At 43.6% G+C, this 22,272-nt stretch overlaps 1 protein-coding gene across 2 annotated transcripts in view; it reads right to left on the bottom strand.

Moving 5' to 3' along the window:
• The window catches only part of ABCC4 (ATP binding cassette subfamily C member 4), a 208,385-nt gene that overhangs the window by 105,814 nt on the left and 80,299 nt on the right, over positions 1 to 22,272 (bottom strand). For both annotated transcript variants that reach the window (XM_057707595.1, XM_057707594.1), the window contains exons 9-14: positions 19,583 to 19,684; positions 14,413 to 14,502; positions 13,001 to 13,192; positions 8,228 to 8,322; positions 7,915 to 8,001; positions 1,566 to 1,662 (exon numbers count right to left, since the gene is read on the bottom strand). In XM_057707595.1, the coding sequence (XP_057563578.1) occupies positions 1,566 to 1,662; positions 7,915 to 8,001; positions 8,228 to 8,322; positions 13,001 to 13,192; positions 14,413 to 14,502; positions 19,583 to 19,684 (663 nt within the window). The remainder of the gene's footprint in view (positions 1 to 1,565; positions 1,663 to 7,914; positions 8,002 to 8,227; positions 8,323 to 13,000; positions 13,193 to 14,412; positions 14,503 to 19,582; positions 19,685 to 22,272) is intronic.

The raw sequence follows: 22,272 nt of genomic DNA, 5'->3' as shown, positions 1-22,272 counted from the left end.
CTTCCCTATGGCAGAAATTGATTTGATAAGTGAGGGCCTATTAGAACAGGCAAGGGTTCCTGATGGAGATGCTGAGAAAAACAGGCAAATAAAGGAGTAAAGCATAAAACAACCAAGTCAGAAAACTTCTCATTAATCTTCACTCAACCCCCAAATACGTGACGTGTTGTGCAATGAATGAATGGTGGCTCCCAGAAAAGTTATGTTCAAGCCCTAAACATGACACCTGTGAACATGACCTTGTTTGGAAACAGGGTCTTTGCAGATGTAATATAGTTATACTGGAGGCCATATTGGAGTAGGATGGCCCTAAATCCAAAAGGACTGATGTCCTTATGAGAAGAGAAGAGACTCAGGCAGACACGGGGACAATGGTCATGTGACAACAGAGGCAGAGACCACAGAGCTGCAGTTGTTAAGCCAAGGAACACCAAGGAAGGCTGGCGAAGACCAGCGGCTGGAAGGAAGGATTCTCTCCTAGAGCCTTCAGGGAGAACAGGGCCCTGCCAGCACCTTGTTTTGGGACTTGTAGTCTCCAGCCCAGTGAGATTATAAATTTCTGCTGTTTTAAGCCTCCTGGTGTTCGGGACTTTGTTATGGCAGCTCTAGAATCTTCTCAACTTTACTAAGACTTCTAACTACTTCTCCTGTTGCCCCCTCCCTGCCCGCCGTGAATATCGGAGGAATCTTTGAAATCCCACATCAGACCACATCACTCCGCTGCTCTGGACTGTCCAACGGCTTCCATCCCACTTCCAGGCCCCCTGCCCACTGCTCGGAGACCAGCTCCCTCCAGGATCCCCTGCTCACCCTCCTTAGACACACTGCCTTCCTGCCATTCCTCCAACCTGCCAGGTCAGCTCCTTCCTTAGAACCCCTGCCTCAGACCCCTCAGGTGACCACATGGCCCCAACCTTCATGTCACGGCCCGTGAGGTATCAGCTCCTCAGGGAGGCAGCCAGGATGTCACGCCCCACCCCTCTGTCTTTCGTCATAAGAATGGAAGCCCCGTGAAGGCAGGGCCTTGTCCTACTGCTGCACAGGCTCCCAGACCTGCAGAGTGAGACCAGCAACTGACTACACCAGCAGAGGGGGCATCTCTTACCAGGGTGCTCGGCTACCCAACCTCGCTCCTGGTGTTAATGAAAGATGCTCTTTAGGCAAACTGCACATGACAATCATGTGGATACAAACATGTCTCAATATCTCTAAATTCCAAATAACACACTTTGACTGAGGTTGTGGAAGGGGAAAACAAAAAGTTCTAAATAAAATAGCATCATTATCCTTAACAATTTTCAAGACAGCAGTGATAATTCAGCAATGCTTCAGTGGCACTCTTATACACTTTAGGGTTTATATGGCTTACAGTGTAATAGTGACATTTCTAAGGTCTTCAGATTCATCCTCAAAGGCATGGATACCAGCTCTGAGAAGAAAGGGACATAAAACTGAGACAGAAGAGGACATTTCTTATGAACTCAAGAAGAGTGGCCTGCAGGGATGGCTGGCCTTCAACACCACTGAGTGCTAGCAATTTCCACAGACATCTAGAAATTACTTACATCTTTCAATATCAGAATCTGACTTGCAGCTTTTAGGTACTGCAACTGATGTGTCACTAAGATTGTGACCTTCTGATGCAAGGCTTGACAAATACACCTACAAATGTAAAAGGTACAGTATGCAAAAGCACATTAGTGGAGTTACTCCAAACTGGAAACAGACAATTTGAAAACATGAGACAAAGACAAGATAGCAGTCAAAGTTCTGTAGTTTCAATACCAGTATGGATACAAATGCAAATTAAACACAAATATAAATCAATAAATTCAACTAGGTCCTCAAATCAGTTAAAATCAGCAGCAAGTTTGAATCTAGCTAAACTAAAATATTCTAAAAAGCAGTCCAGTAAAAGATGCACTAACTGCTAAGCTGCTTTTCCTATACCTGATCTTAACAACTATTTATACATTTCATGAAGAAAAACACCGGCACAATACTGAGATTCCAAAAGTTGACTGAATTAAAATACGAATTATTTTATCGCTATGTTGAGAATGGGAGAAGAGTGATCTACGTCACATAAAAATGTACACATTTTTCGTAGGCAGTTTCCTAGGTGATTATTTATGATATACATATTAACCCACCTAAAAATGTCACAGCTTTTCAGTAACCTTAGGAAGACTGCATTTTGTAGACACTTCTTCCCAAATAACATTACATAGAAAACGAATGCTAGTATGGCCTTCATCAGTCTCTACAACATTCCCAGTTCCATCCACGAAATAAATCTTATTTCATTTGCACTGATAACTTTCTGAATATGAAAACAAAAGATGAGAGTCCAAATGGTCCAAATCACAGTGGAAATCATACAATGTCTCAACACACCAATTCTCTTAGCCAAAATCCCCTCTGTATTCACACGTCAATGTCTTTTTACAGTAACCCCCCAAACTGCTCCTACATTTTAAATGCAGACCCCTAGGGACTCAGCCCCAGTCTCATCCCACAAGGGTCTACAAACCCTCCAGGGAGCAGCCAGGTCCAGTGCCCCGGTGACTATGGGCAGGGCTCCAGGCATGTACTCTGGGTGCCCGAGCCCCTCATAGAGCAAATCTCAGGAACAAGGGCCACAGCTCAGCCTGCTGAGTGAGTCAGATGGGGAGTCTGGAGACAGCAGGCAGCAGCTCAGTCCCACTCACCAGGCCGACAACATCGGACAAGCTACTAAACCTCAGTTTCTTCATCTCAAAACAAGATGAGTGACAACTCAGACACATGTTCTGAGAAATCAAACCATCAATCTACTCAGTAAATGTCAGCCCCCTTTTCCACTCCTCCCTAACCCACAAGTGGTCATATGCTCTGGACTCAGGATAGAAAACTCCTAAAGGGACACCATGGACACTGGGTCTATGATCAGAAGCAACAGGCTGGGATGTAGACACATAAACCATCGCTTCATTAAGTTCAAACAAATTTATTTTTACCTTTGGGTATGTCTTAGTTCAGCTTTCATACTAAACTTCTTGATCAAGTAAACACTTTTTGAGACAGTACTAAAGCTTTTAATGGGATTATTTCTCCTAAATTCAAAATTACCTGCCAATAAACATGGAAGGCAGATGTTAGTCAAATCTGATAGGCTGTTATGTCCAAGATGGAGCCACTGAAAAGTTTTTAAATGTTTTCTTCTTTGCTATACAGTAGAAACTAACACAAGAACTTTCCTGGTGGCCCAGTAGTTAAGAATCCGCCTGCCAATGCAGGGGACACGGGATTTGATCCCTGGTCCAGGAAGATCCCACATGCTGTGGAGCTACTAAGCCCGTGTGCCACAACTACGGAGGCTGCTCCCTAGAGCCCTCGTGCCACAACTACTGAAGGCTGCACACCTACAGCCCATGTTCCACAGCAAGAGAAGCCACCGCGATGAGAAGCATGCACACTGCAATGAAGAGTAGCCCCCGCTCGCCACAGCTAGAGACGGCCCGGGCACAACAACGAAGACCCAACGCAGCCAATAAATAAATAAATAAATAAATAAATAAATTTAAAAACAAAAAAAAAAAGAAACTAACACAACACTGTAAAACTGATACATCCCAATTTTAAAAAATTAAAAATTAAAAAGATAAAAGTCTTCTTAATGTTCCATCACAGAAGGGGTAACATAATCACGATGAAGTGATCATTTGATGGCTATGAATTTATTCCTAATTAAGACTTTTAATCCAAATTGCTAGGAACATAATCTATCTTCCAAGCTTTTAAGAGTAAAGATTTCCAAGACATACCATAAAAAAAATAATTAATTCACCGATGAGTTCTTTAAACATTAATCCTATATAAGGGCTGGGTTAATCCTATAATCCTACTTATATTCCTATATAAGGGTTGTGTTAAGAGTGGACACATGCCATAGCAGAGTGAATCAAATAAGAACGAAAAAGCGTCCCTATCTTCATTCATTCAATTGACAGGCTTTGGTGAGGTACCAGGCACTGTCCTGAGCATTGAGAATACATCTGCAGGTCAAGAAAGCAGACAATATTCTGAATCATGTACAGGGAGACACACTGAACGAGTTTAGGAAATGCACTATCGGGCCATGATGTATGTTCTGAATGAAAAGCAAGGGGGGCTGCTGTCTTAGAGGAACGTGGGACTCCTGAGACAATCTGGGGAAACATCCTGGAAGAAGGCACAGCAGGTGCAGGGGTCCCAGGACAGAACACGTCCTGATAAGGAAACTTCATACATTCACTGCTTATCGCAGGTGGGGAGGACTGACAAATGGTCAAGTGCAACCCACTGAGGGTTGTGGGAAGACAGAAGGGCACAGGCTCCCCTTGGAGGAACAGGAGGGAAGGTCAGGGGCCCATCTTTCACCTTCCATTTTTGCCCTGGGGCACTGTTCCCTGGCTCTGGGACAAGGAAGCAGTACCTACAGACAGACAGGTGTGATAAAGGGCCCGCCCCCCCAAAGCCAGCACAGCTGGAATACCAAATGGGTGTGGGGACCAGCTGGAAAGGCTGATGGGGGCAGATGGCAAAAAAACCTGTTCTCCATTTGAGGACCTGGAGCTGCATCCTGAATTGGGGGGGGGGGGGGGCAGTCTGTGAAGGGCTGGAGTGGGGAGGGTGACCTGTAGACAGCAGTGCCGGAATCTGATCAGGACAGACCCGAAGAACTGATGGCGTGGGAGGCAGGGATCTCGTGATGTGGGGGTCTCTGAAACACGATGGGATCCACAGCTGGACACAGGTGAGACGCATCAGTTCACCTAAGGCCTCTGACCTTCTGTAGGTGACAGAACTCACTTAATGTTCACAACATGTAGTTGTAAAACTCACAAACCTTAATAACCTTGGATATAGATTTATGACTGAAGGAAACCGTTAATGGCAAGTAGAAGTGTGATTCATTCACTCTTAATACAAAACACTTCCCATTACTAAGCTTTGACACGACCACCATCTCTCAAAGCATATTGTTCCATCCAATTTTCTAACTCGTTGAGAACATTCTCCAGTTGCTGCTGAGTGATTTCCTAAATTGCATTCGTGCTCCCTGCCCTAAGTTTCCCCAGAGGATGTGGTTCTGATTAGCAAACAACAATCTGAACAAGCTCGCTTCTATCAAGTGCACATCCAAGGTCATTAAACCCGAAAGCTATAAATACTTCCTCTGTTCGAAGAAGAACTTGGGAGAACTTCTGTGATAAGCACACTGGGAACAGGGAGGCTGAACTGGCCATCATGCCAGGAGGGTGGGGATGGGGAATCTCTGTCACAGCTCTAGTGCCCTGTCACTGAACCCATGACAAGCCACAAGGCACTTCTCTAAGGGAAAATTCATCGAGTCATGATCAGGAGGAGGTGGGAAGGGTGGGTCAGATCAGAGAGCTGGAGGCCATGCCACATGATAGCTGCCCTGTTCTCTCCTGTTCTGAAAGATTCAGTGCTATTTTGCACTTTTTTTATTGTTACAAAATATACATAACAGAAATTTACCATTTCAACTATTTTTAAGCATACAGCTCAGTAGCATGAAGTACATTCACACTGTTGTGCAGCCATCACCACCATCCATCTCCAGAGCTCTTTCATCACCTCAACGCTAAGCACAAGTTACATACAGACTTTGGCGGAACCCGACCAATGAGCCCAGCTTAGTGGACGTGGAATCCGAGCTCCTAGCATCCAGATCTCAGAGCTCCTCACACGCCTCTCGCTCACACAGCTGACTCTGCTGGTGTCCTTACTTTGCTATTCTGGACCTGCTGTACATCACTCATGTCCCCCCCCCCAACTATTGACACAGTATCCATCAGTACCTTAGAATGTGGTGACAGTACCTTTCAAGAAATCATTGTTACCCTTAGTTACGCTGGAGTTAATCCAATCTGACTGGGGTCCTCAGAAGATGAGCCTAACACATAAAAGCAGGGACGTGAAGAGGAAAGACCATGTGAGGACATAGGAGGCGGATGCCACAGGAAGTCAAGGAGGGAGCTTCAAGCAGAAACAAAATCTGCCCACACCATGATCATGAACTTCCAGCCTTGACAATGTAACTGGCTGCTGTAGACTGACTTCTGAGGTTTTTTTCCTCAGAATTCATATGTTGAAACCTAATCCCCACTGTGAAGCTCCTGGAGATGGAGCCTTTGGGAGATGACCAGGTCATGAGTGTAGAGCCTGCATGAATGGGATTAGTATCCTTACAAAAGGGACCCACATGGCTCCCTCACTCCTTCCACCACGTGAGGACACAGGAATCAGGCCCTCACCAGACACCAAATCTGCTAGCGCCTCGACCTTGGATTTTCCCAACCTCCAGAACTGTGAGAGATAAACTACTGTTATTTCTAAGCTGCCCAGGCTATGGCCTCCTGTGAGAGCAGCCTGGACGGACACAGCCCTAGCAAACTAATACAGGACCTGACAGTGAGAATTTCCAAATATCTTCTCTCTGCTGCACAACCTGCATCCTCCAGGCGAGGATGTGCCTGCTGTTCTCACAGCCTTGCTTCTTCCTACCTCTACACCTGTGCTTCTACTCTCTTTAGCAAAAGGAACTGAATCCTCTTCTCAGCCTTCACAAACCCTGACCAGCTTGCAGGTCCACAGGGCACTTCCCACCAAGCCCAGCGCACAGGGAGCTTTCCAACTTCAGCTAAAAACCTACAGCTGCCACTTGTGCTTCTATTTAGCGTTTACTATCCAATATTGAAACCCTCTAAACCTTAACTATGCTGAACTTTCCCAGGCATCTGTCTTAACAAGCTCCACGTAGAGACAGACTCCTTAGAGGCAGGGATGAGAGCTGAACATCTTAGTCTCCCTTATTCTGCCCAGGGTGGGTCCTTCCCCTCTCCTGGCTCACTGTCCTCCTTTGTAAACCAAGAGGTTTTGTGCAATAACATCTGTAAGGGCATCGATCTCAGTTCACACAGTAGAGCTTTAATAAGTGCAGCTGGAAGGGCTCCTTGGCTTTAACAAGGTGAACAACAGCAAAGTAACTAACAGGGGGTAGATGTGGATGCTGCTTTAGCAAAAGCAAGTTCACAAGGCTTTCAAAAAGGCCAGTCTAGACTCCATCAGAGGCATCAGTCAGCGTGTGTTAGGGCACATTACACACAGAAAAGCATCAGAGTTGTTCTACTTCTGTCGTTCTGTGGCCAAGTAAGAGCCACTGACAAAAATTCCAGAAACACAAGGTGAGAGTCAGGATTTCAGCCAGATTCTAGATAACTCATTTCAAATTTAAGTTAACCCTACATTGTGGGTTTAATAAGTATTAATTCTAGGAAGCATCCATGAAGCAGTATGAAATGACTGAAGCCACACTCTGATGTGGAATAAATCATTCTTAAATTCTAGACTTTATTAAGTATTTCCAAACTACAGAATAATCATAAACCAACACATCCTTTCCACAAAGCCCTATGTCAGCACTGAAAACTTCACTTTTAAAGTGCCTTAAACAAATGATGGAGGAAAAGAACTGGCAGCCAAGTACCAGGTTACTGAGTCCCACTCTCTGATTTAAACACTGTACATGATCTTCTTATTCCTGGGGTCTGGGTCCACCCACAGTGTCTGGTTACCAACTGCAAGCAGCAGGGGGAAATCTGCCATCTACTCCTCAGCTCCTAAAGCACGGGCTCCACTGGCCTCCACACACTGGAAGCACCTCCTCTATTTTCCTATCTTGACCTCATCATGATGCAAATTTCTCTATGATGGATCTTCTGTGGAGGAGGGGGGGGGGACAGAGGGACACCAGGGCAGAACGAGCTGAGTCTCCTGAAGCACAAAGGCTTTCCTGAGCTCTCTTCCCTGATCTCTACAGGGTTCCTGGAAAGCAGGAACGATAGAAAACACGAACAAACTCACTGTTCGAACAGGTGCCTGCTGACTTCTGCATCCACTGCGCTGAGCGGATCATCCAGGAGGTAGATGTCTGCATCCTGATACACGGCTCTAGGAAACGTACAGAGATGTCAGGGGAAGAACGCTTCATGCTCCCTGGACGTCATCTCTGAATCATGACAGCATCCAACAACTCCATGTTCATTCCAAGAGCCCATGGAAAAGGTCAAGACCACGCTGCACACAGCACCCACCTGGGGACCAGAGTCTGCATGCTCTTGTCCACTAGGAGCTATGGGGGAGGCAGGGGCAGGATGGCAATCAAAACGCCATTTACCTTGCGAGGTTGACCCGGGCTTTCTGCCCTCCACTCAACGTGGTTCCCCGGTCTCCTATCACAGTTAGATCTCCATCCTCCAGAAGCTGCAAATCCTACATGGAGATAGAGAAGGGGAAAAAGGAAAAGGTTTAAAATGTGTTCTCCTCCTGCCACCCTAAACTTATAGCATAAGTTCTTCATACAAGTCTTAGATCAACAGCAATGGGTATTATTTCATAGTGACTAAATTGTAACCTTGAACATTAAAAAAAACGACCTCTCAGGGCTTTTCATTTGTTTTCATTCTGCAGTTTTTTGACAGCATTTATGCATTTGACCATTTTGACACATATTTATTTAGGAATGACTATATACAGGTATTCTTCTGGGCACAATAAATCCAGCCACAAGGAAACAAAGTTCCTAGAGTTTGTTTCCATGGTGGGAGATGGACAAAATTGAAAATTAACATGAGTGCGAGTACGAAGGACTAGAAGAAAAAGGAAGCCAGCTTAGGGGGATGGAGCGTGAAGGAGGGAAAGAGCATCTACACTCGGGTTGGGAAGGGCTCTGCTCAGAGGGGGTGTGAGCAGATCTGGGGGAGGGTGGAGGCGGCTTAGGTTGCCTATAATTATCACTGGACAGATCCTTGAATAGACAAGCAGAGTTTGTGGACCGTTTGTTTTCTACTAACCCCCTCAGGCATCAACCTAGGATACACCAACTACCTGTCTACAGATGAGGCCCTCATTTCTTTGTCTCTACTTTAGCAAATCTGGGGAGAGAACTAGTGGCACACGGGTGTCTCCATGATAAACTAGTCCTGTGAAATCCCTAAGCCTCATTTTTTATCTTCTATAGAAATGTGCAGCAGAAACAAGAATCACTAAACTCTGGGATGCCGTGAGAATCACAAGTGCATGAACACCCACCATAAATGGAAAAAGGACATGAATTGATAGTAACTTACTCCTGGTGACTGAGGCCTATTTTCTCATCAAACCAACAGTGAGAACCCAGTCACAGTGTGAATCACAGCACACAAAGCACATGACCAGAAGGAGAAGAGACTGTCTCCATCATAACGCACTCTGCCATGGCCCACAAAGACACACAGGCACACACAGGTCACCTGCTCACTCAAGAGCTTCACTAGGGTGCATGAAATGAAAGGCAGCAATTGTTCAGCTGTCAAACTTCATCAGTTTTTCACCTTACTTTGTTAATACCATTGCTTCCTTTTGGTTTTCTTGAGATACAATAAGCTATCTTAAGACACGTTCCCAGTCTTATACACACACACACACACACACACACACACACACAGTTTGCTTGGCCTCTGTTTCACTGTTGACAGTCCTTGCAAACTGTTCTGCTTAGTTTTTATGCTCTGATTTTATATTGTTTTGCTTTCCTTCTCAAAACAGCACCACGTTATAGCACAGCAATCGCAACCATGTTCCAGAAAAGGCACTTAAATCCACTCTCTCACTTGGCACAGTTAGGGCATAAGAAACAGGCTTTCTCAGAATCTGGTGGGATGACTTCAAGTGTGCTGTTAGCTCTGCAAACTATTTACGGACCAGCCCCAGATGGGAAAAACATTTCAAAGGATTTGAAGTAAAATCCAAGTCAGGCTAATTTCCCAGCCACCATTTTCTGATTAGGGTAAAGGGGAAAAGCCTGAGTTCAGCATATATTACAATTCCTCCCACTGCCCAGAAGGTGTTCTTATTCACCAATTTTCACTGAAGAGCAGACACACAAACTAAGGGAAAAGTAGGAAATGGCTGCACTGGTTTCATGCCATCCATCTGGAAGCACAGCAAGGGCCCTTCAGGGATGCTGGACACTTACAGTAGAAACACCACGGAACAGACTGTTGAAGTGGTTAATGAGGGCCGGACATGAGGCCCTGGCAGAGGAGGGTTGGATTCCAGAGTCAAACAGTGGGAGGCCCCTGCCTTTCTTCACAGCTTTAATTCCATTTGACTGATAGCACTATGATTTCTATTTTAAAGATGATGAAACTGAGGCCTTGTGAGGTTCAGAAAAGCAGCCGAAATCACATGGTTTTTTTCCTACTAAATCGAGAAATTGAAACTCAATCCCTGGGCCTTCTAACTTCTAAGCCTTGTAATTTAAACAGGATCCTTACAGTAGGCCAAACATGATTAGGTTGTTCCCTACACTGTGCCGTATAACTCCCTATAATGTCAATTTGAATATGGCCTCAGCTTAATTCGATGTTTGCAAATGTGATTACTTTATATTTTATTACAGAAATGTTTTCAGCTCAATGAACTTAAACGCTGACTTCAATTAGAACTAGTATAAGGCATCTAGTTGCTATTAACACATGTAATACAAGAAATGTTGCTTTTTCCTATTTTATCCTCCAGGATGCTGGGGGGGGGGGGGGAGAACCCACCCATAAAAAGAAATCTTTATTATTTTTGTTTGTATTTCCTGAAAAGCTGGCAGGTTTACATTTCACAAACATCGCATTTTTCTTTCTAAGAAACCCATACCTCCCTAATTTTATAAGAAAGGAAACAGAGAAACTCCTGAAATAACTACTCAGGACCATTTCTCTCCAAAGGCCAGGCTTTTTTTTTTTTTTTTTCTAATACACATGCAGTCTCTGTAGCTACAGGTGAAAATAATTCCAGGATACCACTATTATCTGTGACCATCTTGTGTCCATCAACACACGGATTCCAAAAGGAGATAACCAGAGGATCTCATTGCTCATTAGGTGGTTCCTAAGTGCTTAAAGACCTGCTGACCCCTTGCTAATCAGAGTCAGACATGACATTTCAGAGCAGCAGCAAAACCTTTTGGAAATCCTCTGACCAAATGTCCTCATTTTGCTGCAGAAACTCCAGAGGCCCAGGCAGGTAACAGGAGTGTCCAAAGTAACAGCGAGCAGGTAACAAAGCGGAGTCAGGACTCTGCTCTCCGCTACTTCTCCACCCTGGGTCTCCCTTCCTGCCAAGGAGAGAACGGGCACGAGGGGCCCGACTCCACGTCCCCACCACACAGCAGAACAGGAGAGCAGTCCATGTTCCTAAACATCACAGCACGCACAGAAGAATCGCTCTGCAGCCCAATCCTGCAGGCCCCTTCCCACCAGAGACTGTGCTACATGGACACTCGAGGGTGGGTGAAGCCCCCAAACACTGCCCATGTTACTGGTCCAGTCACCCCACGGGGCTGCAGCAAAGCATCAGCCCCCGGGGACCTAAACTTGCGCTACCAACGTAGAGACGAGGCGTTTCATGTCTCCAAACCTCAGTTTTACTAACTATAAAATGAAGATGGTAACATCAGAGATACTGGTAAAAATTAATAACTCATATATCTTTTCATGTATGCTTGCATGTGAGTGACAGAAAAATGATTTGCACGTGGACTCTGAATAAATGAGAGCTATTTTTCTTACTGTTTTATATTTGCATTTCCCCTTATACCATTTTTTTAAAAATCTACCTCATTCCTGCCAACTTTATGTCATTTCCACAAAGGAAAAATCTCTCAATATCAATAACTCAGGAGAAAGAAACAGATGCCCATTAAACACACTAGCAATTCTGTTGTGTCCACAACATCATCAAATGCTACTTATCTGATACAGTGTATGATGTTCAAGTCATTGTTCAAGCAGAATAATGATTTCCTCAGAGGCTTCAGCACCACACCTTTGAAAGTCTGTCCCAGCCTTTTCCTCACAGTATAAAAGAACAGTCAGATGTCCAGACTGCACTGAACAGACCCAGAGGAGAGCCCTTTAACGCTATTACTCACAGATTTTTATAACCGAAGAGAATAACACAGTATTTATCAGTATTCACCTTTTTTTTCTTTCCTTCACCAAATTATATTCTCCTACTAGGTACGTTCATTCAGCTTGCATAACTAATTACTAATTTTATTCAAATCCCCATGTACAGTGAAAAGTTTCATTTTCAATTTTCTCTGCAACTCAATGCTATTTCTGAAAACAATCTCTCTTCCAGTGAAAATAGGCTGTATTAAGAAGAAATTTTAAAGCATTCTATTTTCTTTAAAAAATAAATTACAAGTCAAAAGTGAAGAGGAGAGAGAAACCTACAGGCTGAAAGGGACCGAGGAGGCACCAACCAAGCGCAGGGGGCAGACTTTACATGGAGTCTGATTCAAACAATGGTGAATGAGATTTCTCAGTGAAATGGTTAACAACCTGTAAACACGGACAAGAACAGTGATGGTATTCAGGAATTGAGATTATTTTTCAGGTGCGATAATGTAGTGATTTTTTTCCAAAGGGGTTCCTATCTTTTAGAGAAAACTAATGAAATGTTTACAGGTGGACTAATCTGAGGTCTGGGATCTGCTGCAGAACAGTCTGGGGTGGGGGTGGGGCTGGCAGAGGGCAGGGGGAGAGACGCAGCGAGACCGGCCTCCAGCTGCTCCTGGTTGGAGCTGGGGGGGGGGGGGGGGGGGGGGAGTGCAGGAGGGCTCATTACACTGTGCTCTCTATTTCTCGCAAATTTTTATAACTGTCCGTGAAAAAAGAAGGTAAAAGTGAATGAAACGTCACAAAATGAAACAATACTCTCCCCCAAAAAAAGGCATTATGAGTGTCATCACATCAGAATTCAAACAGTAGCATATGTGTGCATGTTTATCCAGAAGACCAGTTTAAAGTATTAAATGACATTAAAATATCTTTTAACAAATCTTGCAGTTTAAACCAACACTCTCATCATTTGAAATTCGCGTATATACAATTCAAAAGTCATTACTCACCTTTTTCAAAGCACAAGCCTTTATTACTTTTTCATAGCGTTCTTTTTCGTATTTTTTCCCAAATAAAATATTACTCCGCACAGTTCCTGAAAACACCCAGGGCTGCTGCGAAACATACGCGATCCTCCCGTGCACACTGACCAGCCCCTGGCTCGGGGGCAGCTCCCCCAGCACAGCGCTTAGCAGTGACGACTGAAACAGACGGCAACACACACATATGAACAGGCAGCACTCAGGACGGAACACGCCCCTCAGTACAGCCATCCCCATCCTGGGCGCTTGATAAATGATAGAACCCTTTCATTTAGAATAGGATGAAGTATACCCCTGGCAGATGGGACAAAAAAAAAAAAAAAAAAAACTGAAAATAACACCACTGGTCAATGTACACTAAGGTTGATAAGGAACATTAATACGGTACTATAACAATCTAAACTGCTCAAGAGTTTCCCCCAAATGAAATGCTATACTCAGCAAAGACTAATTTAGAATGTTTAACGTTCTTAACTAGCAGAGCAGCCCAGCAGGATGTGTATTTCTTGTATCTGATGTTTAGTGCAGTTGTTCCTGCATCTGGGTATCCTTTACTTTACAAACGCTTGTTCTTAAAAAGCTTTCTATGAAGAATATATCCAAAGATGATTATTTAATAAAAAAAAAAAGCGCTAAAGTGAGTCATGTGTCCGAAGAGCCAAAAAGTCCATAATAAAAGAAATCATCAACCTCTCATGCACACATCTCTCTCATTTAGATTTCTGTATTTTTTTCTTTCAGAGTAAGTGCATATGCACATCCTTCAAATCTCTTAAAACACACAGACATGATGTGTCTGTGTCCACACCATCAGAGCACTCACCACCCTGGGCTGAAATAACCTGCCTGCGTATCTGCCTCACCCCCGACCCTGGTTGCCTCTGGAGGCAGGGGGGTCGGGGTCTTGCTCACGTCTGTGTCTTTAGCTCCAGCACGTGGCTGCACACTCACTACACGTGCACTGACGGGACCAAGTCAAGTCACGTGAGGAAATGCTCAAAGCTTCCCAGAAGAGCCTCTACAACCTCCAGACTTCCTGGAGGGGCCACTGTAACAAAAAGAAGTCCCCACTGTCTACAGTCCATCCTGAACAGCCGTCACATAAGTAATTTCCTTCACTGAGACGTCCAAAGTCCCGACAAGTAATTCCCAACTGTGCAACGTGCAGCACAAGAAGGAAAATGCAATGTGCATTTATCCCGATTTATTTGGCCATGAAACTTTCTTGCAAAACTAATGTTCCATAGAATACACTTAGAGAAATGCTGTTCTAGAAACACCCAATTCAAACTGTGTTACACACAGCTCTGGGCGCAACTCTGAGAATTTAGTAGGGGCTGCGGCGCTGCATCAAGCTGCCAGAAGGTATCATAACTTACCTTTCCTGCCCCCACAGGTCCGATCACAGCTAACAGTTCACTGGGTCTGACAGTAAAGGAAAGGCCTTGTAGGGTTGGGGTTTCTGATGCCTGCAAATTAAAGTTTATAAAAATGTACCCATTTCAATAAAATAACACACATTACTTCAGAAAGTGGAGAAAATAACATAATAGTCATTGATATGCTAATATAACCCTCATTTTCCTCCTTCCTATTTTAAGATACTGAGTCCTCGGGGCCTATTCATCCAAAAACAGCTTTGAAACAGCTTTTGTGGTCTTCAGGAAGCCTACTTCTTTTACCAGATGTCCACACAGACACAGCTCTGGACACCCACATAATTTAAGTAGTTGAAATGACAAGGCACCTCCTCGAAATGCATCCTGCGTGATGCACATTAACTTATTAAAATAATATAATTACAAGAATATCCAGTATGGGAGACTTTTAATTATTTTTAAGTTTTCATTATAGCCATTGGTTTTGTCTACTTCACTACTCTCCACAAGGTGGCAGCATAAGTACGTATCATGCCTGGTCCTGTATGAATAATCTGACATGTCTACTCATCTCTGTATTTTCACTTGATAAACAAAGAATCTTAGTAATGCGCAGCAAGCGACGGGGGCACTTTATATGATAAAGTTGCTCTTGGCAAAGAAAGTCACACAAATGGCAGTCGAGGTTCCAATTTCACCAGAGTTGTAATTTAACATCAACAAGCCTCCCCTGCCCCGTAAAAAAAAGTTGGGGGATGGAGTTAAGTTTAACATAGTGGGTCAGAGTGATAAAGCCTCAATTTTGTACCTCTTACACACATTACCTTTCCTGGCTAAAGAGGGACAACAAAGAACTTCTATAAAAACAAAACCAAACCATGGAGGTACGTGTGACAGCAAACAATCCAACACAAAGGAGAAGGACTCATCATGCCAATCACAGGTCATGTTCCTGAATAATCTGTAAATTCTAAAGTAAAGAGACTTAGGGGTAAGTGTATGTCTTTACATATACTGTTAAAAAAAAATTCTTAACTGCTCATATGTAGGGGAACAACAACAACAAAAAATGGTTACATGAGATTAAGTAAAATGCCCAAAAGACTAATAAAAGCACAGGGTCTGGATAATGTTCTAAATGGAAAATGTCTGTGGAAAGAAATGAACGGATTATAGATATAGTCACTTACTAAAAAATATATAATTATTTTTAATCATCAAAATAACTAGTCCCATATTTTAACACATGAGACTTCTTTTTAAGCTATTCCACTCCTTTCTTTTTGAATGACACTTTGGATTCCTATTTTACTACTTTTCACTCAGTTATGACTACAAAATAATGAGCCACCTACAAACACAGCTTCCTGGTGCAGCCCCTCAATTTGTCAGGACAAAAAACATGGACTTCCCTCCCTGTTCAGACTTGAAGCTTTTCATCACCAAAAAATTAGCCTCAGATTTTATAGGAATATACAAATCTATCAGTAAGAAGCTAGATTTTAATGCATGACAAACACTTTTAAAGCTTCTCCGCTTCTTTCTTCTTGTCTGATACTCAGGGTTCCTATTTTACTACCTTTCACTCAGTTAAGACTACAAAATAGTGAGCCACATACAAACATCAGCTTCCTGTCCCCATATCTCTTAGTTTGTCAGGGCCAGACACTGAGTTCCCTCCCTGTTCAGGCTTCAGGATTGAGCACTGCTCCAGCGTGACCAGAAGGGGGCAGCACTCAACAGCTTAGAAGTGCTGGGGCCTGTCCTCTCCTGGTTACTCATACTCAGGGGATGCTGATTCAATAGCATCACCAGCTGAGCCCCAGCTCTGCCAGACACACTTCGAAATCCCTGTCCTTTGGAGATCTGCAGCCTCCCACAGGACCATTTATTTTAAACCTTACCATTGAGACCAATTTCCATCGTTTCATGAATAATACTTGGGGGTCCCTGAACCCCTCCTGCACTTGCTCACCTGGCTGTCTAGTGGAGCAGGTTAGAGCTCATGTCTATTTCTCCTAACCCTCCCAACCCAGCAGGGGCTTTCAGATGCAGCTTCTCTCCAAAACCCCCAATGTCTGTGCCCCTCCCCCTCCCAAGGGGCTCTCTCTCACCAATGACGCAACCTCACAGCCCCTAATTACTAATGACCCTGGCATGGGGCACAGCCTTCCATAGCCAAGGCCAGGACAACAGAATAGGGTGTTCTGTACTATAATGCAAGTTGCACATTAGTCTGAGAGCATGTTATTAACTTCTTGGAACAAAACAGCTCATTTTACGATGTTGTATAGTTTGGTATAAGAGATCCTGTCATGGGTCATACAAAGTATGTGTTACCATTCACATACACTGGCGATCATAATGGAATTTTAATGGTGCTTTCCATAAATGCTTCAAGTATACTATGATGAGAAATACACTGGGTGGGCCAAAAAGTGCCTTTGGTTTTTTAAGTAAAAATAAAAGACATTTTTCTTTTTCACCAAGAACTTTATTGAACAACCTACTCACCCTTTTGCTGCACTACCTTCTGCCATGTTTCAGGCAACTTCATTAATTCCATCTTCCCAAAACTTTTCATCTTTTTGAGCAAAGAACTGTTCCAGGTGCCTTTTACAGTCTTCCGGGGAATGGAAATTTTTCCCGTTAAGAGAATTTTGTAAATACTGAAATAAATGGAAATCCAAAGGTGCAAGGTCTGGTGAATACGGTGGATGAATTAGAACTTCCAGCAAAGCTATAACAGCTTTTGCCTGGTCATCAAAGAAACATGTGGTCTTGTGGTATCCCAGTGGAAGATTATGAGTTTTCCGTTGAGTAATCCTGGACACTTTTCTTTGAATGCTGCTTTCAGTTGGTCTAACTGGCAGCAGTACTTGTTGGACTTAATCGCTTGGTTTTCCGGAAGGAGTTCATAAAGAGGATTCCCTTCCAACCCCACCATATACACAACATCACCTTTGGATGAAGACAGGCCTTCGGTGTGGTTGGTGGTGGTTCATTTCACTTGCCCCACAATCTATTCCACTCCACATTGTTGTACAATATCCACTTTTCATCACCCATCACAATTTGTTTTAAAAACAGAATGTTTTCTTTACGTTTCAGTGGAGAATCACATGCAGATATACGGTCAAGAAGATTTTTTTCATTTAACTTATGTGGAACCCAAACATCAAAGCGATTCACATAACCAAGCTGGTGCACATGATTTTCAACACTAGATTTGGATATTTTGAGTATGTCTGCTATCTCCCACATGGTGTAATGTTGATCTCAATTATTGTTTCGATTTGATCGCTATCAAAGTCAATTGGTCTACCCAAACATAGAGCATCGTCCAGCGAGGAATCTCCAGCATGAAACTTCACTAATCCACTTTTGACATATTTGATCAATCACAGCACTTTTTCCATATACTTCACAAATCTTTATTTGCATTTTAGTTGCATTTTTACCTTTCTTGAAATAATAAAGCATAATATGCCGAAAATATTGCTTTTTTTCCTCCATCTTCAATATTCAATAGTAAAATGGCTACACAAAAATTCACCAATTTTGAGAATTCTTTTTTTAAATGCACGCTGATGTGACAGCTGTCACGTACAATCTAACAAAATTGTTTTCAATGAAGTTAAAGACAACTAAGTGCTACTAGAGCGATCTTATGGAAAAAACCAGATGAACCTTTTGGCCGACCCAATAAAACAGGAGGCAAATCTACAACATTAAGGTAGGAGAAACTGTCAGGTTAGATAAGGCACCTTGTTTGAGTTTCCATGTGCAAAAGCTGAGGGGGTATATTTTTATTTATTGGGAACATAATACTGTTCTGTTGGTGGGGAGGAAGGTCCTGAATCGGAAGTAGGTGAACACGATGCAGGTGGCACCATACTTAGTGTGACAGGCATGAAAACACACAAAGAGTCTGTAGAGTCTGGACACTTGCACTGTGGTCTCCACTCCCACCAGCAGTCAGGCTCCTGGGCTCATTTCTGGATAGTGGACCCTCTGGTAGAGGCACCCCCTCATTTGAGTTCCTCCAGCTCAGGGGGTGGGAGCGGTTTCCTGCCATTGCTAATCCCTGGATTGTCTCAAGCACCATGCTTTTGCCTTTTCTGTCCCCCGCCCCTTGGCCCTTCATCATCTGCCTAAGTAATTCCCTGCATGGAATTCCCTCTCCTGTGATGTGGGTTCTGTTTTACTGACTAATCCACAAGGGACCATGGAACCAGGAAGGGGGGAACATTTCATTCACCGGTAAGTGGGGCTGCACTAGGTGTGCAATTTTTAGAACACACCTTATTTTTTTTTTTAATATTCATTTGTTCACTTATTGGTTGCACCGGGTCTTAGTTGTGGCAGGAAGGCTCCTTAGCTACAGCATGTGAACTCTTAGTTGCAGCATGCATGTGGGATCTAGTTCCCTAACCAGGGATTGAAACCAGGCCCCCTGCACTGGGAGCGTGGAATCATAACCACTGAGCCATCAGGGAAGTCCCGACCCTGTTGTTCTCTCTGTTTGCCTGAACGTCATAAATAAATCAAGTGTTCAGAAATTGCCAGTTCTCCCAGTCAGCCTGCCACACAGTGCAGCCCTTCAGCTGGGAATCACTGGTGCTTACTATGCCACCTCCGTCTCCTCCCTGCCGCTGGCTGCCACCAAAGAAGCCAGAACCATCCAGAAGCTTAGGATGGGGGAGCCCCACCCTACCCCACAGCAAAGATGCAAATCATGGCCTCACTCAGTATGTAATAAGGTGGTCTGAGAACATCAGTATACAAAAAATGTACACTGATTCCCCCAAAGCCTCTGGTCTGTAACAACTGGTTGTATATGTTAGTTAACCCATCCCATACTGTAGCATTTTATCTCTACAATCGATGTAAATTCTAACATTACAAACGTATGTACTCTAAGTTCAAAGCGCGCTAATACTTTGAAAGCTCTCTGGAAAATGAGATAGAGAGCAACCTGTCAAACGTCTTAGGCTGGATTTACACTTGATCTCCGTTAGTTGCAAACCGTATTCCTGATTAACAATTTTTATAACTTACATTCAATACATGAGCAAGTCACATTTTACACCACATGTAAAACCTCGAAATTCTCCAATAAATCTGTTGTCTATTAGCAGTCTCGATCTTATAATGGAGGATTTGTTACCTTATCCCAAAAAGCAGTGAAATCTTGCACGTGCACGATTATTTTACCATCTGGTGGGAGCTGAGGGTTGCACTGTGATATCTCATCAAGTAGCAGAAATTTCTACAGAAAAAGGAAAAACACAGATTGTTTAAACTCCAGGAACAAAGCATAAACAAAAATAATTGCTTTCTTGGAATCTGCAACAAAAAACTTTATACAGTCTACGTATAGTTTTGCCAACTCTACTTGAAGTGTAGGTCCACATTAGAACAGACTAGATAATATATAGAATATTATATACTCTTATAATATACATTACAGTGTACATATACACTGTACAGTATAGTATAATATATATTACATATTATATTACATGTAATATATATTACATATAAGCAAATAAAGAGTTCCTGGCCCTAAGGCTACCTTTGTAACTTTCTCAACAAGTGTTCTGGTCCTGCCCTAAGGAGAAAATGTGGTTCCAAACTCCAACACACTTAGAAGGTGGATATTTCCATTGTTTTACTTTTGTGTTACTAATTACTAACAAACAAAAGAGCTGGTAAGAAATTATTCCGTAAATATTTACTGAATCCCACCAAGTGCCACGTACCACGCAACACTGCTGGGAACACAGAGAAGAAAGCCATTTCCAGGCCTTCAGGAATCAGGGGGCACAGACAGGCTGGGAACACAAGACCTATGAAAACACCCCGGCTCTGCCTATTTTGGACCTTGACTTTTACCTGGGCACTGAAATACACTCTGCTTTTCTCCTCATGTGTGTTAAATCAATATCACTGCTTGTCATTAACTATCACTTAAGTCATAGTTCTAAAAATGAAATGCTCTTCTAAAGTTTCTATCTCTTAAAAAGTACTTAACAAGCATCTCTTCACAATCACTGCCTCTCCCCTCCTTAGTCAATGCCCTGTCTCCTCGACAGCAGGAATGGCTGCATCTTCCACTTCTTGCTATTTTCACACCACATACAGGAAAACTCCCTCTTGCCCTGCGCCCTGCAAATGCTAGACATAATTCATTGAGAAAAGCTAAGTGGTAGAGAAGGAAATTGAGTAAACCACCAACACCACCCCCACTGCCCACACCCACCAGAATTGTGAACGTGTGGCAGAGGCCGCTGGCTGTCCTCAAAATCTGCTCTCATTCTTCTCTGGTAACAAGCCCCAGATTTCAGCTGGCACATGGCAGCCTGGAAGGAGGACCTCTCTCTACAGCGTCCCGAGGAGATAGGTGCAGCCCTGGGACTAAATCCAGGCCAGTGGAAAGTGTCAACATCCAGGACCTTCCTCTACCCCACAGCCTGGGCCTTGGAGGCTGTCAGCCTGGTCAAGGCCACACGCAGTGGAATAACAAGAAGGAGTCTGGGTCCCTAACACCATGAGGATCATACTAAGGATGGAACTTGTTACAGGGAGAATTGCACCCCCCTCCCAACAAAAATATGTTAAAGTCCTAACCACAAATATCTCAAAACCTGACTATTTGGAAACAGATGTAATCAATTAAGGTGAGACCAGAGTGGAGTGGGGTGAGCCCTGAATGCAATATGATTGGTGTCCTTATAAGAAGAAAGACGCAGAGACAAACACACAGGCAGAAAAGAGCCACATGATGATGAAGACAGAGGCTGGAGTGATGCCACTTACAAGTCAAGGAAGCCAAGGTTTGCCTGCAACTACCTAAGCTAACAGAGGCAAGGAAGGATTCTCCCCTATATTGATAGAATTCAGAGGGATCCTGACCCTGCTGACACCTTGATTGCAGACTTCTAGCCTCCAGGACTGAGAAACAATCAATTTCTGTGGTTTTAGCACCTGGTTTGTGGTACTTTGTTACCGCAGCCCCAGGAAACCAATAGGAAGCCTTACAAGGATTATTGCAGGAGAGAAAAACAAGCTATAGGAGTAAGCAGCTTTAACGTGGGTAACTCTAGGACCCACAGGCAAACCCAATCCTAACCAACACAGGGGGCAACAGAAACAAGTATTGAAGGATGTTTGACAAAGAAAACAACATATAAATAGTAACCTACTACCTTAAACATCATAAACACCCTTCAGGTCCTTGACAACCAAAATATCATGCCCTGAAGTCACAAATATGATTGCAACCTTCCCCTTCAAAAGAACAACTGGTATAAAACTGAACATGAAAACCTGCTTCTATGCAGGAAAAGGAAGACGGGATCCTTGAATTTCTCTCAAAGACCAGCTGACAGGAGATGTGATCCTCTCGTTCCCTCCTGCTCTCATCCAGGCTCATTAAGAACCTTAACGCTGGGTGTGGCTACTCCTACCTGCCCCAAGCCCATGTCCAGCAGGAGGAAGGATGGAGGGAAGGCGGTCTGAGGACTTCTCTGCAGGCTTTCCTGAGTTCTTTCTCCATACCACCTCTCCCATCGTCAGCCAGGTACCAGCTCTCACTTGTTCTGCCACAGCTCATCTCTCTCTCCCAATTCTCCTTTTCTCTTGAAACAACATAATTTCAGGAGCTCACTTACTATTAATCATTTCAAAGACTGATACAACTTTTTTGTTCCAGTTCCTTCCCTAGCCCTCCCCAACACCACTGAACCGACCCCAACACCACTCCCTCCTGATCTCTTTACAATGACTCTGAGTGTCCACCGCGCTTAACACACTCCAGTGACCTATCAGCACGTAAGTCCACACTCCCCAAGTGGC

Source organism: Hippopotamus amphibius, chromosome 14, assembly GCF_030028045.1.
Source record: "Hippopotamus amphibius kiboko isolate mHipAmp2 chromosome 14, mHipAmp2.hap2, whole genome shotgun sequence".
Taxonomy (NCBI): Eukaryota; Metazoa; Chordata; class Mammalia; order Artiodactyla; family Hippopotamidae; genus Hippopotamus; species Hippopotamus amphibius.
The sequence above is the reverse complement of the archived record's forward strand: the minus strand, read 5'-3'. Positions and strand labels throughout refer to the sequence as shown.